This window comes from Pleurodeles waltl, chromosome 4_1, assembly GCF_031143425.1.
Source record: "Pleurodeles waltl isolate 20211129_DDA chromosome 4_1, aPleWal1.hap1.20221129, whole genome shotgun sequence".
Classification (NCBI taxonomy): Eukaryota; Metazoa; Chordata; class Amphibia; order Caudata; family Salamandridae; genus Pleurodeles; species Pleurodeles waltl.
The window spans coordinates 314,251,626-314,270,387 of NC_090442.1; the positions used below are offsets into that span (position 1 = coordinate 314,251,626).

At 44.0% G+C, this 18,762-nt stretch overlaps 1 protein-coding gene across 4 annotated transcripts in view; it reads right to left on the bottom strand.

Moving 5' to 3' along the window:
* The window catches only part of RMND1 (required for meiotic nuclear division 1 homolog), a 221,251-nt gene that overhangs the window by 110,953 nt on the left and 91,536 nt on the right, over positions 1-18,762 (bottom strand). For all 4 annotated transcript variants that reach the window (XM_069228413.1, XM_069228415.1, XM_069228417.1 and 1 more), the window contains one exon: positions 3,144-3,208. In XM_069228413.1, coding sequence (XP_069084514.1) covers positions 3,144-3,208 — 65 coding nt within the window. The remainder of the gene's footprint in view (positions 1-3,143; positions 3,209-18,762) is intronic.

Consider the following 18,762-nt stretch of genomic DNA (forward strand, 5'->3'; position numbering starts at 1 on the left):
TGTGGTCTCCCTTCAAAACACGTTGATATTGTATACCCCCAAATTGGCACAATTAATGTACTCATAAGTCCCTAGTAAAGGGTACTATATGCACCCAGGACCTGTAAATTAAATGCTACAAGTGGGCAGAAGCACTGTAAAACAGTCTCAGGCCTGCCACAGCAGCCTACAGTGAAAACCTTTTGCCAGGCCTAAACCTACCTATGAGATACGCCCTAAAGGCTCATAGGACAGGGTGCATGGTATTTAAAGAGTACAACAAGTGTACTTAAGTTTTGCATTTCCTGCTAGTGACCTTCTAATGTCATTTTTCAATGTGACAAGGCTACTTATCACATTGACTAACATTGCATTAATTTATTATGCCTAATATGTGATAGCCTCAGTTTGGGAGGAGGTAGAGAAAAGGTTCTTCAATTTGTTTGATTTTGAATGTAATTTAAAATCCCCTCTAATGGTAAAGTCCAATTTTAATTTATTATTCTACAAATGCCACTTTTAAAAAGTTGCTATTTTCCTACCTGAGCCAAATATGCCTTTCCTCCAGTGTCCACGGTATCCACTCCGGACAGGAGACAAAAGGGCGTAGTGTGTGTGGAAGAGTGTTCATCTCCTGAACAGGATGGCCTGGGTTCTTGTACTCATCCCTTCTGGAGCTTCAAAGGGTAGCCTGAGGTTCTGTCTACCCACTTCCTGACTCCAGTTCGGGCTAGACTGTTCCCATGAGGAACAGGATCAAGACTGATTTGCATATGGCTGGGTCCAAACTGGGGTGGCATGGTGAGCTAAAGAATTGATGGACTAAACCCAGGTCTGACTGGGGGGTGAATGTTTGATTGGTTCCGCTCACCGTCCATCATTTGTGTTTGTTTGCTTTTGTTGCCTTAAGTGCACCGGGTATGCCCAGACATGGGTCCTGGGCTCACTACGCCACTGGATTCAAGCTAGCCTGCCTGATGAAGGGTGATACCCTGAAAACTGGTCCCAGGATGCTTGTTTCCGGTCCAGGATGCTTGTTTCCGGGCCAGGGAGGACCTGGCCTCACAGTTCGGGCTGGACTGTTCCCATGGGGAACAGGGTAAAGACTGATTTGCATATGGCTGGGTCCCATCAAGGGGGGGCACGGTGAGCAAAATAATTGATGGATTAAACCCACATCTGTGACTGGGGATGAATGTTTGATTGGTTCTGCATTCTGTCCATCATTTTTGTTTGTTTGCTTTAGTCGCCATAAGTGCACCGGATATGCCCAGACGTGGGTCCACGGCTCACTATGCCACTGGATTGAAGCTATCCTGGCTGATGAAGACTGATACCTTGAAACCGGTCCCAGGATACTTGTTTCCAGTCCAGGGAGGACCTGGCCTGGCAGTTCTGGCTGGACTGTTCCCATTGGGAACTGGGTCAAGACTGATTTGCATATGGCTGGGTCCAAACTGGGGTGGCATATTGAGCTAAAGAATTGATGGATTAAACACAGATAAGTGACTGGGGGTGAATGTTTTATTGGTTCTGCATTCCGTTCATCATTTGTGTTTGTTTGCTTTTGAATCCAGAAGCTGCCTGCTTTGTCACTGGCAAATGCAGCTGACACCTGGGTCTGTCTGCTCTCTATCATCCTAGGCCACACCCAAGGAAGAGGAAAAACTGACCAGAACCAGTTTAGGGGTCGAAAAGAAGTGCCCCCACAAACAGGCTGGCACTGGGTATAAAAGTGGCACCCTCAGAACCTCTCACCAGAACACTCCTGGACCCATGAAAGATGAAGAAGAAGGATTGCCCTGGCTTGCTTGAAACCCACAATTCCCAGAAGTGACTCCAAGTTGGCTGACATCATATTTGAGCTACAGGGCCACAAAAAAGCTTCCAGAGGCCTTCCCTTCAACTGTCCATCTGGCCAGCACCACCACGACCACCCGGAGCCCTGCTGCTGCAGCAAGTCCTGATTCCAAAGAGGCGCCTCCACAGCTCCTGGACCTTTGGCTGATGTCAGAGTGTACTCCTCCTACTTCAAAACTGCAAGAACTGGATTTATAGTTAAAAGCCCAGAAGTTTAGGGCTCCTCTCGACTATGAACAATCGCCCGTGTCTCCAGCCGACAGGAAGATCCGACAGCAACCTTCCTTTTGCATCAGCAATGATAGCTCGTGAATGCCACCAACAAGAATCTCCAACGGCGACCTGCTCACCACACCAACAACTATCTCTTTGTGGCTATCGGCAATGAGAAGCTCTGGCTGAGGCTCTTCGTGTCACACTGTACTTCATGAAAAGTTAAACTCTTTATTGGGATCAACCTTGTTTATGTGTCCAACCAGCTCGCCATTGTGGTCAACCTGAAGTTAAAACTTTGACTCAGTCCAGTGTGACCACAAAACTATAAGTAGCGATTTGTGAATTTTGGTGCTATTTTCACTGAAAACTTTCAAAAATCATCACTCTGGTACGACTTATTGGATTTTTGTCATGTTTGTGTCATTTTATACTCTATCTAAATTGGGATTTTTCATATGTTTGGTTTTCACTTTATTAATGTTTGAGTGCTGCATAAATATGTTACACAGTGCCTCCAAGGTATTCCTGGCTGCTTTTATGCCAAGTTACCAGAGGGTCATGCACAGGTTTATTTAGTGACTTTTTGGTTCACCCTAACAAGAACTGCCTTTATTACTTGAGTGGAAAGGGCACCTTTTCAAATAATAAACCAAATTCTTACAACCTGCATGTTCCTGAGACCAAACCCTGACCCCACCCACTGCCCCAGAAAATGACCAGGCCGCACCCTCTGTTATCAAAGACCATTTTGCCTCCTCCTTGCAAAGTGCAACCATCGAGCAGGATCCACCACCAATCTGGTATATAACTGCTTGGGAGAGAAAGCACAGCCCAAGTAAAGGGAGCCTCTGTTGGGTTATTCAGGCACGCAGCCATTACAGAACTCCATCAGTTTTTCGCCCTGCTTAATCCCTACCTTTTTATTAAAAATGTATATGATCAAGTCTGTGGAATAAGTATTCCTATTCATTGTACTATATATATTTTTATACTAGCACTACAAGATCAAAATCTATTTACAGTAAATAATTAAAAAAATTGTAAATAAATTTAAAAAAGCAAATGCAATATAAAAGCTGCCAATTTACCTCTGGAATGTACTGTATAGACTCTACGAAAGTATCCAGGGAAGCTTCCCAAATGGCCAGCTTTACTGAAAACACAATTAAACACAAGTTCATACAAAGCTGGTCTTAAAAAGCCAACATGCACAATCACATTTTTGTTCTATATTGTACTATGTGCCCCAAAATACTATAGTTGAATAAAGTGACTCCTATAAAAATAGTGATTTATAGAGACCAGCAATCGGTTTTTCATTGCACACATGCAGACTATTATCATAAATAACTGTGCGTCTGCATTGAACGTTTGCAGTCAAGAGTGTTAAGGTAACTCATGTTGGCTTGAACTGTCATAGAACTGTGAGTTCATGACCCACTTTGCCGATTTCATTGCACCACTCATTCATATGACTTTCCACACCTGCTTTCCATTTTTGCAGGAAATATTCTATGGAGGTTTAGCCATTAATTAATGTGCAAATCAGTTCTACACTATACTCTGTCAGAGGCCAGAGATGTGCATGCATTGGCACAGCTTATATGTCAGGCCTTGCCAAGGCTAGAATGTATTTATTAATTTATGCACTAGACATTTTATATGTACACATAATAAAAAAAACATATATAAAAGGTAAAAATGCAGATTTCTCTAAAGGTGGCATTCATATATTTGCAAAAAACAAAACACAAATAATCCATCCAAAAATTAAAAAAATGAAATAAGATCGAAAATCAAAGCAGAGGTATGGCTACCTGCCCCAGAACTAAAATGAAACTACTTTTTATGTGCAAGAGCGAAATGTCATCACTGACAGTGAGAGCCAATGGCTGAAGTGGGCTGAGCCACTGCCCCATACTGTAGTCTGAGGTAGGCAGAAGCAAAATGTGAATGACACAGGCCAGTGGATTAAGAGGAATGATTGAAAGCCCCTCTATTTGTTTTTATAAGGAGGTTTTGTTTTTGGAAATCATGAGGCTGGGAAAAGCTAACTCCTGACCCAAAAATGGCCACCCTGAAGTGATGAGGTGAGTTCACATTTAAAACTGTGCAAATAAGTCCTTCCCAAACGTTTTAAAACTACAAGCCAATTTTATGAATGACAAACGTTTGTGACTCACCTAGTTTTAATGGACATCAGGTGGGGGATGTTTTAAGGTAGCTAAAGCATCATATGGTAGCACACTGTCATCTACAGACAGCACATTTTACAATGAAACGGCCACTAAATTTACTGATAAAACTAAATTCCACATAAATGAGAATGTGGACAAGTTAATACTTGTCATTTGTGCATCACCAAGTAAAGTGTCTTGGTTTTGATAATATTAAAATCACGCTTCAGAATTACAATAAAGGGCTTAATGTGTTTTCCTAACTGCTGAACGAGAACAGTTCATTTACAGGTATTTACAGCTTTGTGTATTACACAAAATTACATTGTGCAGCCTTTCCTGCAAGATTGTCTCATAATTCCCTTTATTTTACTTCCTCTGACTGCAAAATGGGTTCATAAACAAATCCATGTTAAAAATAAGCAGCCATTTGTGAGAAGACTAGCATCGCATTTAATCTCTGTGTTTGAAGTGCAGCAAATTGGACAAGATCAATACAGAACTTAAAGGCATCTCAATTTATTGCTTGAACTTTCATGACCCACCAAAAACCAGCTCACGACCCACCACTGGGAGGCGACCCAAATACAGGGCACTTTTCATGTTTTATCATAAAAAGGGCAACCCACAGAAAGTCTAGTGGAACAGTAATACAAGAGAATCTAAGCAATTAAAACGTGTTCAGTGAGGAACATAATTTGACAAATTATATTGAAATAAGACAGCTAAGCATGGATAGGAGACAAATCCAAGCAATATTACTATAACCCCAAAACACAGAACATTGACTACAGCAATAGTCAGAATAGATTACAGTATATAGTAACATGCTGAAAAGGAGGACAAACAGTAACTTAGGAGGAGTGCAATGTTAATTAGATATTTTGGATTACCTAGAAGTGAAAAAGAATTGTGGCCACAATCATTCATTAAAATCTAAAACTGCTGAAATTCTGGAACATAAAAACACCTCTTAGAAAACAGGTCAACGTAGGTTTGGCCCCGCAGTTATAAATTCTAATTCATTTGTAAACATAAGTTTAGCTCACTGGACCAGAGGATGTCTAAGATGCACTTTATAAAAAGAAAGAGTTCGCTAACTGCCAGGCTGAGAAGGCAAAGTGGAGAGAGATGCAAATGAGAAAATATGCTCAGCTGAACTGTTTCCCAAACACGGCCTCAACTGATAACCAAGTTAAAAAGGGAAGAATGGTTCCCTCAGAAAGGCAGAAGCTATATTTTCAGGGTGCTGAAAATTGCAAGTATGGGTTTCCAGGAACTGGATACGGAAATGACTTAAGCTACATTTTACCTTTCTATGATTGGTCTCCTAATAATCCCTTTCTCTAAAACGACATCTCGCAATAAATATGTTCATCCAATGTACTTTATTTGGCACCAATTTATTTATTCTCTACCACGTTCTTTTTAACTACATATCTGTAGTTAAAACCTGTATCTGCCTGCTAAAACATATACATAGTGCAGACATTTCATTTCACTATTTTTCTAACCTGTTAAATGTTCCTCTGGACTGTAACTAATCTCTCTGTACCAAGTAGTGATCTGAACACGTGGAGAGAAAAGGTGTTGACACTGAGAAAAACCAGTCTTTAAAAACCTGGTATTAAGTGAGTAACTAGAAAATTAAAAGGTTCCCACTTAAACATACCTCTAATCAACCTGAGGACTCCAAGTGAGCACACCCCCAACTCTCCTTAGGAGAATCCCCTTTACCATTTCACCCTTCCATCTACGGATCCAGGTGTTCTTAAGCTGTAGTCTAAGGGAACCCTGGGGATCTGTGACACCTGCTCAGGGGGGGGGGGGGGGTCCACAACTGCTTCAAAAATTAAATAATATCAGATTAATAAAGTATATATACACATGTTTTTAAAAAGCATAAGATAAAACTGAACATTTGAAAATGTTGTGTAGATGTAAAGTAATTTGGAGGCTTAAAAATAAATTGGTATGGTCTGATCGATTAGTGTAGCAATGCAAGCTGACAGTGCACTTTCTAGGAGGGGAGAAAAGTTAGTAAAGTTTTGAGGTAAGTACAAGACTTACAGTTTCACTCTTTGGGAGTTAGGTTGGCCACAGGTTGAGCTTCAAGTCAACCCCGGACACCCACCACCAGCAACATGGGGCCTGCCGGATGCAGAGGTCAAAGATGATGCAGGATTTAAAATGGAGTCCTATGGAGATTGGGAGCTCTCAGAATCAGGCCTGCTTGCAGAGAAGCACCTGCTTCTTCGGAGGGAAGACCTGGGGGGGTTTAGGTGAGCACAGGGGTGGGTAGGAGCCAACAGGTCAGCACCAAACACACACCCTCAGCGGAACAGGGGTGGCCTGGTGCATGGTGCAAACTTGGTGTCGGGCTCCCAATGCTTTTTGATAGGAGGTCCCCGGGGGTCACAAAAATGCTGCAGACTAGGTCCAGGGGGTTGGTTCCGAAAAATAACAGGCTGGACAAAGAGGAAGGCTGCCTGCTGAACGTTGCTGGACCAGTGGTCGGATTTCCCAAGGCCAGGGGACTGCGGGTGCAGGGGTACCTTTAGGCATTGGAAGTCTTCCTCCAGTTCTCTCGCAGTCAGGGGGGTCCTCCGGATTTAGGCTGCAGGTGTCATCGTGTTAAACAGGAGCAGTCAACCTAGGGTAGACACTAGCTCAGAATCACCTGGGGACCAGCTCTAGTCAGTTCAGCCACCTGGCACAGGCATGGGTGTCGGGTGTGGAGTGGGCAGGACTCGCTGTTCTGGGGCGGTTCTGAAGTCCTTTCCTGGACTTTCTGGACAGGATCATTGCCCACAAGATATCCTGGTCATCTGAGGTGCAGGCAGTCCTCTTGAGGCTTTTAAGAGGATGATGGTCCTGCAGGATGCGCCACCTTTTTGTAGCAGGATTTTGGAAGCTGGAGACAGGCCTGTAGGGCTGGGGCCAAATTAGTTAGTGTCTTCAGTCTTCTCTGCTGGTGGTCAGCTAAGCAGTCCTTTTTCTTTTGTCTTGTCGTCTTCTTGAGTTTGCCAGGAATCTGACAAGCAAGGTTCAGGGGAGCCCTTACATCCTAGATTTAGGAGCATTACAGGGGCCAATGGACACCATTCCAGTGTCCACTCCCTTTGGGGAGGGAGACACAGACCTAACCCTATTGGTCCATGTCCTCCAAACCAAGATGGAGGATTTTGCAAGGAGGGCATCACTTCAGCTCTGGTCACCTTATGGGTGGTCCTAGTTGAAGTGGTCACTCCTCCTTGTTCTCCCTAATTTTTCCACCGGACTTGCTGCCAAAAGTGGGGCTTTGTCTGGGGGGCGGGTATCTCCACTAGCTGGAGTGCCCTGGGGCACTGTAACAAGAAGCCTGAGCATTTGAGGCTCACCGCTAGGTTTTACAGTTCGTGAAGGGGGGGAGGTGTTAAGCACCTTCACCCAGTGCAGCCTTTGTTTCTGGCCACAGAGAGCACAAAGGCTCTCACCCCATGTGGTCAGAAAGTAGTCTGAAAGTGGCAGGCTGACACAGACCAGTCAGTCCTGCACTAGAAGTTTGGCTAACATACAGGGGGATATCCAAGATGCCCCCTGGGTGAATTTTTCAATAACTCCAACACTAGCATCAGTGTGGGTTTATTGTGCTGAGAAGTTTGACACCAAACTTCCCAGACTTCAGTGAAGCCATTATGGAGCTGTGGAGTTCGTAATGAAAAACTCCCAGCTCATATACTCAGTATGGCCACACTGCACTTACAATGTCTAAGAATGGACTTAGAAACTGTAGGGGCATATTGCTCATGCAACTATACCCTCACATGTGGTATAGTGCACCCTGCCTTAGGGCTGTAAGGCCTGCTAGAGGGGTGACTTACCTATGCCACAGGCAGTGGTTTGTGGGCATGGCACCCTGAGAGGGGTGCCATGTCGACGTTGTCTTTTTCTCCGCACCAGCACACACAAGCTACAATGGCAATGTGCATGTGGTTGGTGAGGGGTCCCCCAAAGGGCAAAATACATGCTGTAGCCCACGGGGACCTTTCTCTGGCCACATGGCCTTTGGTACCAGGGGTACCTTTTTTTACAAGGGACTTAGCTTTGTGTCAGGGGTGTGCCAATTATGGAAGCAATGGAACATTTTTGGTGAAAGAACACTGGTGCTGTGGCCTGGTTAGCAGGATCCCAGAACACTCTCAGTCAAGTCAGCATCAATATCAGGCAAAAAGTGTATGTGTGTGTTTTGGGGGTGAAGGGGGTGTTACCCATGGCAAAATGGGCACTTTCCTACAATGTCCAAATAGTCCTGCATAGGATCTGTGGGCTGCAGGTCCAGGTCCAGAACTCGCCTCTTCAATACACTACAAAGTACAACCTCCTCAGTAAGGGAGGCATCCAGTGCAGGCACCTAAATTATGTTTTTTTTCCGAGGGGTGAGTTTGGTTTGACAGGGGTCAGAGATAGGGCAAGAGAGAAAGCATCTGGAGGAGAAAGGGTAGAAGGGGTGCAAGAGGATGGGGTCTGTGAGTTAGAGGGAGTTGGAATGGGTGTTGTGCGTATGTCTGTTGTGCAGGTGCATGTGGGTATGGTGTATGTGGTGCATGTTTGGGTGGGTGTGTCTTGGAATGGGTGTGATGTTCGGGTGAGTGTGTGCATTTACGTGTGGTAGGTGTTGGTGTGTCTTTCTGTGAGTCTATGTTTGGATGTGTGTGGTTTGGGAGGTGTACTGTGTTCTGGTGATTGAGTGTGTGCATCTGGTGGGTGTTTTACATGTAGGTGTGTGTGAGAGACTGTGTATGTTTGTATGAGTGTGATGTAAATAATATGGGTGTGCTGGTGGTTGTAGGGGTGCATGTGTCTGTGGTGGTGGGTGTTGTGGTTGTGGTGGTGGGTAATGTGGTGCATGTGGGTAGAGTGTCAGTAGTGTGTGTGGGCTGCTTTTTATCTGTTGTCTAGTGCATGTCTGTTGTCTGTAAGCAATCAGCATTCGACAAATAAATACACATTTGGAAACAGAAAAACGTATACATCACTGTCAAGGAAAGCTCACACCCCTCCCTTTCTTCCCATACCCAAACTCAAGGGACCACATTAGGGGGTGTCGCCCCTGCAGCTGTTACAGCAGTTATAGTGCATGGGCTCCCTCTATAGGCATTCCATTTGCCCCAGACTTTCCCCCAATTCACATAGCAGCCTTTGTTTTCGTAGACCGTCTTATGAACCACAATGCACCAATCCATATATTTTTTCCAGCAGGTAAGAGTGGGTGGCCCCTCACGATCATGCTCACATTGGTTGTTTTGAATACTGAACTCACGTCACAAAAAATAATATCAAGCCAAAAAACTTGTAACATGTACATTGTCCATCTGCAAAAAGTCCCTATCAGGAACCCCTGTGCTTCAACACTGACTCATCATCTGGACACAACAAAGGACACAAAAATTTTGTTTGTTGGGTACATGCAACTCTGTCAACAATGTGTAAACATTCCTGTCTGTTTCTATGATTAAAGATTGCCTAAAATGTCATGTTTGTTGAAACAGACTGGCTTACATGCACATTTTTTGAAGGAGTAAGGCTTCATGCTCATCTGCTACCATCAATATAAACTGACTTGAATCTTGCAAATAAAACATGATTAGCAAATGTTGTCGCTAGGAAATGTTGCCATTGTACCATCGCCACCTGAGAGAAGCCTAGGAGAATCAAAGAGAGTCGCTCTACTTAGCTGCATCAAGAAAAGCGCCAACAGCCCAAAGGAAATCTTCAAGATTGTCAAAGAGTTCTCCCAACCAGCAGCCACAGTAAACATGATCCCACTTTCCCAAACCCTCTGCCACTCTCTTGCTGACAACTTCCACGACAAGATCATAGCCATCTACAGCAACTTTCTTCGGCAACCCACCGACATAGATCACCTTCTGGCTATGTCTGAGGACTCACCCAGCCACCTCATCACAGACAGGCTGCCACTATCCATACAGGAAACAGCCTCCCTCACGAACTCAACCGACTCTGGTGCATCCAATGACCCCTGCCACTTTACATCTTCAACCTGGGTCAGGAGATCAACCGCTTCCTTACTCACATCTGCAACACCTTCATCAAGACTGCCACCATCCCGGAAGCATGGAAACAAGCAGAGGTCAAAGCACTGCTGAAGAAACCTTTTACCAACCCCTGCGAGCTCAAAAATTGCCGCCTCATCTCTCTGTTCCCCTTCCCAGCCAATGTCCTAGAAAAAGCTATCAACAAGCAACTCTCCAAACATCTTGAAAAACACAACCTGCTAGACTCCTCCAAATGTGGTTTCCGCTCCAAACACAGTACAGAGACCACCCTCATCGCCGCAACGGACGACATCAGGACCCTTCTGGACCACAGGTGAAAGTAGCCCTTATTCTCTTAGACCTCTTTGCTGCATTCAACACACCCTCCCATTACACCTTCACCTACAGACTCCACCAAATTGGGATCCAAAGCAACACCCTCAAAATGATCCATGCCTTCATCACAGGCAGCACCCAGAGGGTCCGCCTCCCACCCTTCACATCAGAACCGAAGAACAACATTTGTGGTGTCCCTCAGGGATCCTCCGTCAGCCTCACCCTCTTCAATGTGTACGTGGCCAGGTTAGGCGAGCTTGTCTGCCTCCATGGACTCAACATCATCTCCTTCGCCGACATGCAACTAATACTCTCAGTCTCCAAAGACCATGCCACCCCAAAGACAACTTCAGCAACACCATGACACATCTCGTAAAATGGATGAGATCCAACTGCCTAAAGCTGAACATGGACAAAACGGAGGTGATCATCTTCAGAAGCATCCAATCCCCTGGGATGAGTCCTGGTGGCCACCCACGCTTGGACAACCCCCAACCCTTAGGGACCACGCATGTAAGCGTGGCGTCATCATCAACAGCAATCTTACCTTCAAACAACAGATAAATACTGTGGCCTCCTTCAGCTTCCATAACCTCCGCATGCTACACAAGATCTTCAAATGGATCTCGATCAAAACCAGAAAGACAATCAGCCAAGCCATCATCACCAGCAGACTAGACTACGGAAATGCACTCTACGCCAGACTTTGCTCCCAAATACTCCACCACCTCCAGACCCTTCAGAACACAGCTGTGAGACTCTTCCAAGACCTGCCCAGAATGGCCAACATCACCCCCATTTCAGAGAGCTACACTGGCTGCCGGTGCACAACTCTCACCCTCTCACTGGTCCCAAGAATCCAGCACAGATGCAGCAGAGGTTGATTCTTCTACTACCTTGCCGCAAAGTCCTTGAAAGACCTCACCTCCCTCCTGCCCAAACCTGCGCACATCGCACAACCTCCTCGACTTCAGGAAAAAGCTCAAGACTTGGCTATTTGAGGAGTAGCCACCGACGCACAACACTTTCCAGAGCAGCTGGATACCCCCCACCCAGGGATAATAAGCCATGCTTTACAAATCCATTGATTGATTGATTGTAATTATGTTCCTAGTCATTAGTTTGGTCATAATACCAACTTACCAATATGAAGTCAGAAACATCCACTGTATCATTAGTGCATTACATGCCCCGTCATCTGTATGTGGGCCAACACTACATCCTCACATTTGTAATGGAGCATCACATCGGACAGGTTCACAACTGCGTCGTACAACTGCCCCTCATGTAAAAAAAAAAAAACAAGTAACTCTTTTTTCTTGTGCAGGCATGTGTTTGTTCAAAACAGACCTTGATTTGAGATAATTAATCTGGTGGCATCCTTGAACACAAATCATTAACCAAAACACATCATCATATAACTTTTGCAAAACGCACACCTTCCAGAAATCCTCGTGCGCTTGATATGTGTCAATCATTTTGTTGATGCCATTAATCATTGCTGTAAGAAAAAATAGTTAACTACCAATAAGAAATTTTAAATTATTTTACCCCCTTAATGCTGCTAGTGGGCTCTCAACTGCCCATCAGGGTCTGGATAGGCCTCTGCAAGTATTCAGGCCATTGGGGGAGGGTCAGAGTGCAGCACACATGCTTCCCATGCTGGGAGGACTGGCCGAGCTGGACATCGGATGACTTTCTGATCCAGCGTCGTAGGTCCTCCCACCTCTTATAGACATTGTGCTGCTTAAAGACCCCAAGGGTCCGCTCCCTCTTGGCGATGGCCTTCCATATCACCTTCTTCTGATGGGTGTTGGCCTGTATGGATAAGAAAAAAGAAAGAAAAGTTTTGTATGCCTGTATTGCTGTGACACAATTTTATTTTTCTTAAGAAATACTAATTTGCAGTGACCTGTTGAGTACCCTCAACATTTTCAATGTTACAAATCCAGGCCACAAACATCACCTAAGCCAAGGGTCTGAAACCTTTCCAGTAGTAAGAGCCACCCCTGAGCAGTACAAATCATTGTGGCTACTAAAGGCAAAACAACTTGTACAATATTAGCACACACACCCACTCCCAGCTACACTGGCTTAATGCCAAATGTTTTTAAAGGCATATGCTACGGTTTGAGACACATACAATGACTAAGGGCAGCGTGGAAGGGCTGCCAGCTGTGTCAGGGAGACCATGGTTTTTGGTGATGTATGAACAAGTGTGTGGAGTAATGGGACATACCTATAAAGGTGATTGAGAGCCTGTGTCATTTATACTTGCAGCACAGAATATGCCTTTCACCATAGCATTACATGGGTAAAACATACAGACACTCATCTTTCAGAAAATGGGATAAAAACATCAGACACCTCCATAAATTAAAAGTTTCTTTTTGCACTTTAAATTTCTCTCATTTCGACATATGGCTGTAGTTTTTGACTTACAATACTGAAACAGTGTCTGCTGGCCACACTGAAAGTAAGGGGCATGCAGTTTGTCAAGTGAGTAAAATGAACTGAAAAGTCAGCTTATTCATTCAGATAACTATTCATTACAATTACATACATTTCAAACATTGTCAAACATCATTTTGTCCCCTGCTAAATTATTCAGTTCACTACATTCCAATCAGAACACTTCACTCAGGAACAAACAAGGACAAATTAGGCTGTGTATGAAGCTACTTAGAAAATATTTCCCATTCAAACATGTACCTGTTTCTCTGGGTTCCCATGCAGCTGCCGGTACCGGGACAGGACCTCAGTGGTGAGGAGTTCCAACTACTCAGGGGAGAAGTTAGGGGCCCTGTCACCTGCTTTGCCTGGCATCCTGGCTCCCAGATGTCGGTAACCGCAGCAAAAGTGGAGGAGATGTGGTTGGCTTCAGTAGGCAAGTGAGCTTTTTCCCAATACGCTGCATACAAGTACACGGCATATGCGATCTGCGACAGACACAGCCATTGGCTATCGTGCACAGCCAATGGCTGTGTCCGTCATGGAGTGTTACACCTCCTATGTGGTCCACTTCCTTAGATAGCCATTAATGTTATTTGAAGTTGCAACATATCACAAAAATTATGTGTACATATATGTCACAAAAAGATATGTATTTTTACAAAGACATGAAATGTGTGTTGATTATCAAAGTAGAATAGGACCATTTTAAGTGATAATTTGCTTTTCTTAAATGCAGACACATGAACCCAGGGAAGGATAGAAGATGACAACCTCAAGTCTTCAGACCTTTCCACCACAGAGGAAAGGGACATCATAAAAAAAAATCAGATTGAATAGGAAAACTATTCTGGATTTATGTCATCAGTTGGAGCCTAATCTTCTGCCTCACAACAGGAGTACAACAGCAATACCACCAATAGTGAAAATCATGGCAGTACTTCATTTTGTGGCCACAGGATAGTTCCAATACACTGTGGCAGCATCTGGAGACGTGTCACAACCAACTTATAGTGATGCAACACATCAACAGCTTCATCCAGGTTCCACAACATCAGGATTTCGCCAACTTGAAGGGAGATTTTTATGCTTTGGGTGGTATACCACATGTGGTTAAAGCAACTGATAGCGCACATATTGCCTTGGTGCCACCACACACCAGGGAACAGGTTTACCCCAATTGGAAGACCTTCCATTCAATCAATATGCAAGTTGTTTGCTTACCTGATTTGTACATCTCAAGTGTGTGTGCCCATTTCCCTGGGACAACACATGGTTCCTTTGTACTATGGAATAGCACCATACTCCTGCAAATGTCACAACCTAGGCCTGGTTTGTTGGTAAATTCAATATGACATGAAGATCATTTGCTTTATTCATAGTTTAGGAATGTACAATGGGCTGAGATATTTTTGCTCAATATATTTTTTACTTTCATATTGGAGACTCTGTGTATCCTAATCAACCATGGTTGTTAGCACCACTGAGGACTCCAACAACGCCAGGGGAAAACAGCTTCAGTGAGGCCCATGGAGGAACACAGAGGCCAGTGGAGCAGGTTTATAGGCTCCTGAAGGCCAGATTTAGAGGTCTGGAGCCCTCCTCTACTCACCCAATAAGGCATGCCAGATCATGGTTGCCTGCTGCATGATGCACAACACAGCCCTGCGATGGAACATCCCAATCATCACTGAGGATGGAGACCACGAAGAGCCACTGGGTGAGGATGTTGAAATGGCAAATGAAGATAACAGTGGTGAAGGGGAAGGAAATTACATACGTCAAGATGTTCTTGACAACTTCTTCACCTGAGATTAAGTTTACCTTTACATATCAAACTTATAATATAGTGAACATATCAGTCTGATGGTAATTTATAAGTAATGGTTTGTTCAAGAAAGTCCAGGGCAAAGATGTTTGTTTATCAAAGTTTCCATACACTGACTACAGTGTTTATTGCCAATGACTATCTTTGTTTGTGCTAAGTATAAGTGTCCTCCTAACTTAGTATTTGAGTCAATTTTCTTAAGTTTCCCTAGTTGTTCTGTTTTAGGATCCTTCAACATGTCATCTTCATTTGACATTTCAAAGTTGTGACATTTGCAGTGATGTTGCTGTTGGAAAGTACAAATGGAACATGGGCTGATCCTGGGAAAGACATACTTTGGACGTACATATCTTGTACAGAGACAACTTGCACAGCAATTGAGTGGAAGTTCTTGAGATTGTATTCTACCTATTTTCTGTTGAATATTGCCACCAAAGTGTCAAGCCATAGCATAGTAATCTCCCTTGACATTGGCTAAATCTTCATTTTGATTAAGTGTATGAAGCTGTTGATGTGTCTCATCATTGTAAAAAGACCTTTTTGTAGCGCACCACTTAAAGTTGGTTGTGACATGACACCAGATATTGCCGCAGTGTATTGGAATGATCCTGTGACCACAAAATGTAGTACTGCCATGATTGTGACTATTAGTGTAATTGATGTAGAACTTCTATTGTGAGACAGGATGGTCCACAGCTGCAGGGACCAGAGTGGGTGGAGCAGTTTCCTTTTGTGACAGAGCCTCCCTGTCTGTGGCTGAGGAAGGTATATTTTGTCCTGATGTTGAAGGACCGCAGTCAGTAGTAGATGGTACAGGGAAAAGCTCTGTACATATGATGGTAAATGTCAAACATCATCCCAGTCAGGGAGCACAAATCTGATTCTGCATTCCTACATTGTGCTCCCTCTGCACCTGCTTCATGTCCCATCACTCAGTAAATACCTGGGCTATCAAGTCATGGGACTGCTGTATTACTCCCTAGACTAGTCGATGGTGGTCTGGGTGACAGAGTCCCCGGTGGCTTCACTCTGCTGGTCCACAGATTCCCTCCCACAACCCCAACCTCCACTATCCTATACCCTACAGGCCAGGTGCCTCATCCAAATGGGTCGTGGCAGAACTGGAGGTGGCGGTATTTGCTCAACAGCTGACAGGACTGGGGGGCAAAAGATGGTTCTAGTATTCCTCTGGGCACATGAAGTGCAGGTATCCATTGACTGAGGTGATATTGCAGCTGGGGTGGGAGGTGAAGGTTTGGGCCAAGTGAGACGTTCTGGTGCTCTCTGCCCAGACAGACCAGATGGATCAGGCAACTCCACATCATCCGGACTTGCAGGAGTTATGTCCTCACTGAAGGCATGATCCTGGTCTGGAGTAGAGGTGTCTTCAGTTGCAGACGGTGATCCACTGGCCCTGGGTGTTGGACCTAAAATTAATTACAAACAATATGAAATGAAATGTCTGGACTGTACCTCAAATAGGTCTTCAGCTACAAATGAAGCAAACTAAAAGTAAAAATTAGGATTATTGGAATGAGTAGGCCTTTGCGAGATGTTTACTAACTTAACACATGCAGGCTTATTTACACAGATGTAACCCTCAGTAAAAACGCTGAAGAGATGTCCTGAAATACAAATTTGTATTTAGAAAGTGTACATTACATGTACTAGACACTCAAGCCAACACAGTAGAGAGGAGAACTGAGAACTACACCATTTCAAGGCCAAGCAGGCTAAAAAGACTATAGTACAACTTATTAGAATTAATGGCATTGGTCATCATATGAACACTGCAAAGTAAATTGTGTATCAGTACTACTTATATTCAACATGGCATAGAACATGATTGGAAATGTTTGATTTAACAGACATGTGACTGATATAAATAGGCAGAAAAAAATACCTCTTACAAGCACTATTCCTTCATGTGCAAATAGATGATGTTTGGTGAAATAAAGCAAGGAAGGGATGATCCACGGAAAACAAAACACATTCTGACAAAACATATTAAGCATTGTTAAAGAGTAATTAGGATAAAACAAGATATTTTGATGAATTAAATTGAGCTAGTTATGTTTTATAAGGGTCTTAAAACACTCTGAACAGCTAACTTAACTCCTCCCTGCCATAGCAAGTAACTAAAAGAAGTATCTAGTGCCCCAAGAGTTGATAAAAACAAAAATAAAAAAGCTGAAAGACCACCCAACAATTACTTAAGCACGCCTACCAGAACAACCTTACGAGTGTGGAATGAAGTTAATAGGACAGCAGAGTGAACTACTTTTCCCTCCCCTCATAATCCCATGCACTTCAACCCAGCCTTCCCACCAGCAACAATACCAAGGCCCTTTGATGCATGGAGAGAGCGGGCCTGCCTGACAGTAGCTGACCTCTTCCACAACTAGGACATTCTGACCTTTGAGAATTGTAAACGCAACTTCGACTTAACACATTATCACTATACCCTACTTAGACACTGGGTGACATGCCCAAGGAACAGAGAGGCAGCAACAAGAGAACTTACACCCATTGAACAATTTGTCAAAATTAATATCGGGGCCAAAGGGACTATATCTTACCTCTATGTCCTGCCACTGCGCACTCTTTATCTCCACGGCCTCGTCATATCTCATTCTGAGAACATACTCTACAGAAAACCATATAAGATAGCACGTGGGAAACATTATGGAAGGATATACAGAGACACAACCACTCCATACCTATGAGGGAAGCCCACTATAAAGTGATGTACGATTGGTATTTATACCCCACTAAATTGAAGGCGATCTTCCCAGGGACGAAATACATATGCTGGCGGGGTTGTGGACACCCCGGATATCGCAATACTTGGCCTATGAGATGCATCGCTGTCACACCAAAATAAGAGAGACAAAACGATCATGTGGCAATGCCTGGGTGCAGCCAAGATGGCAATAGCTGAGGCATGAAAACAACAAGCCTCAGGGCTCACGCAATGGCATGCACGTCTGTGGAGGGCACTGACTCTAGAGCGCATGACGGATATTTTTAGAGATGACTTTAAAAACTTTGAATCTCTCTGGGGCCCACTGGTAACTTACCTACACATGGGACTGCCGCGGACGGCTTGTCGTACACGCACCCGAGCCTTGCATCTATTTCATTTCTAGCACACACAAACTTTTGTGATTCTCCAGGGTCAAATGGCATGAGTTTGTCTTATTCCCTTGATGATCTCAGTGCGGGTCTGCTGACCAGTGCACAACAGGTGCCTTGTTATCCATTCCCAAGTTCATAGATCTTATGTTATTTGTAATCTTTTTCTTTTTAACGTTGACAAGCTGTATAGACCCGGAGCCCCTGAAATGGATGCATACAATGGTTAGAACAGGAAGGGGGGGGAGGTCACTTCACTGTCGTCCAGCACCGTGAGTATACATGTGTGATGTTAACACCATTTGCATATTTGCCTCCTCCTAATAGGCTGCTTGAGTACACTGTGTCTGATTTGTAGAGGCGGGATCTTCGAATGTATATGATGGGGCTCATAAAAAAAAAAAAAAATCTTCCTTGTGTTTTTACACTAAAACCTTCATAAATAAAGATTTGACCAAAAAAAAAAAAAAAAGTGAAACGAAAATAAAATAAAACAGAGGGAGCAAAAACCTGACTCCTGAGTGGAAAATTCAGCAGCAAAATGATGTTCTGCAGTGGAATGGTAAAGGAGCATGGTCTGAAATGGAGTATGTTTTACAGTGTAGTTTGCAGGTGTTCACAATTGGCCAATGTACATCAGGTGTGTGCTGCTAGCATCCATCCAATAGCCGTAGTACAATGCTGAATGGGTCCTGCAATGGACTCCCGCCATCAGGGGACTGCCACTGGTACACCCCCAGCA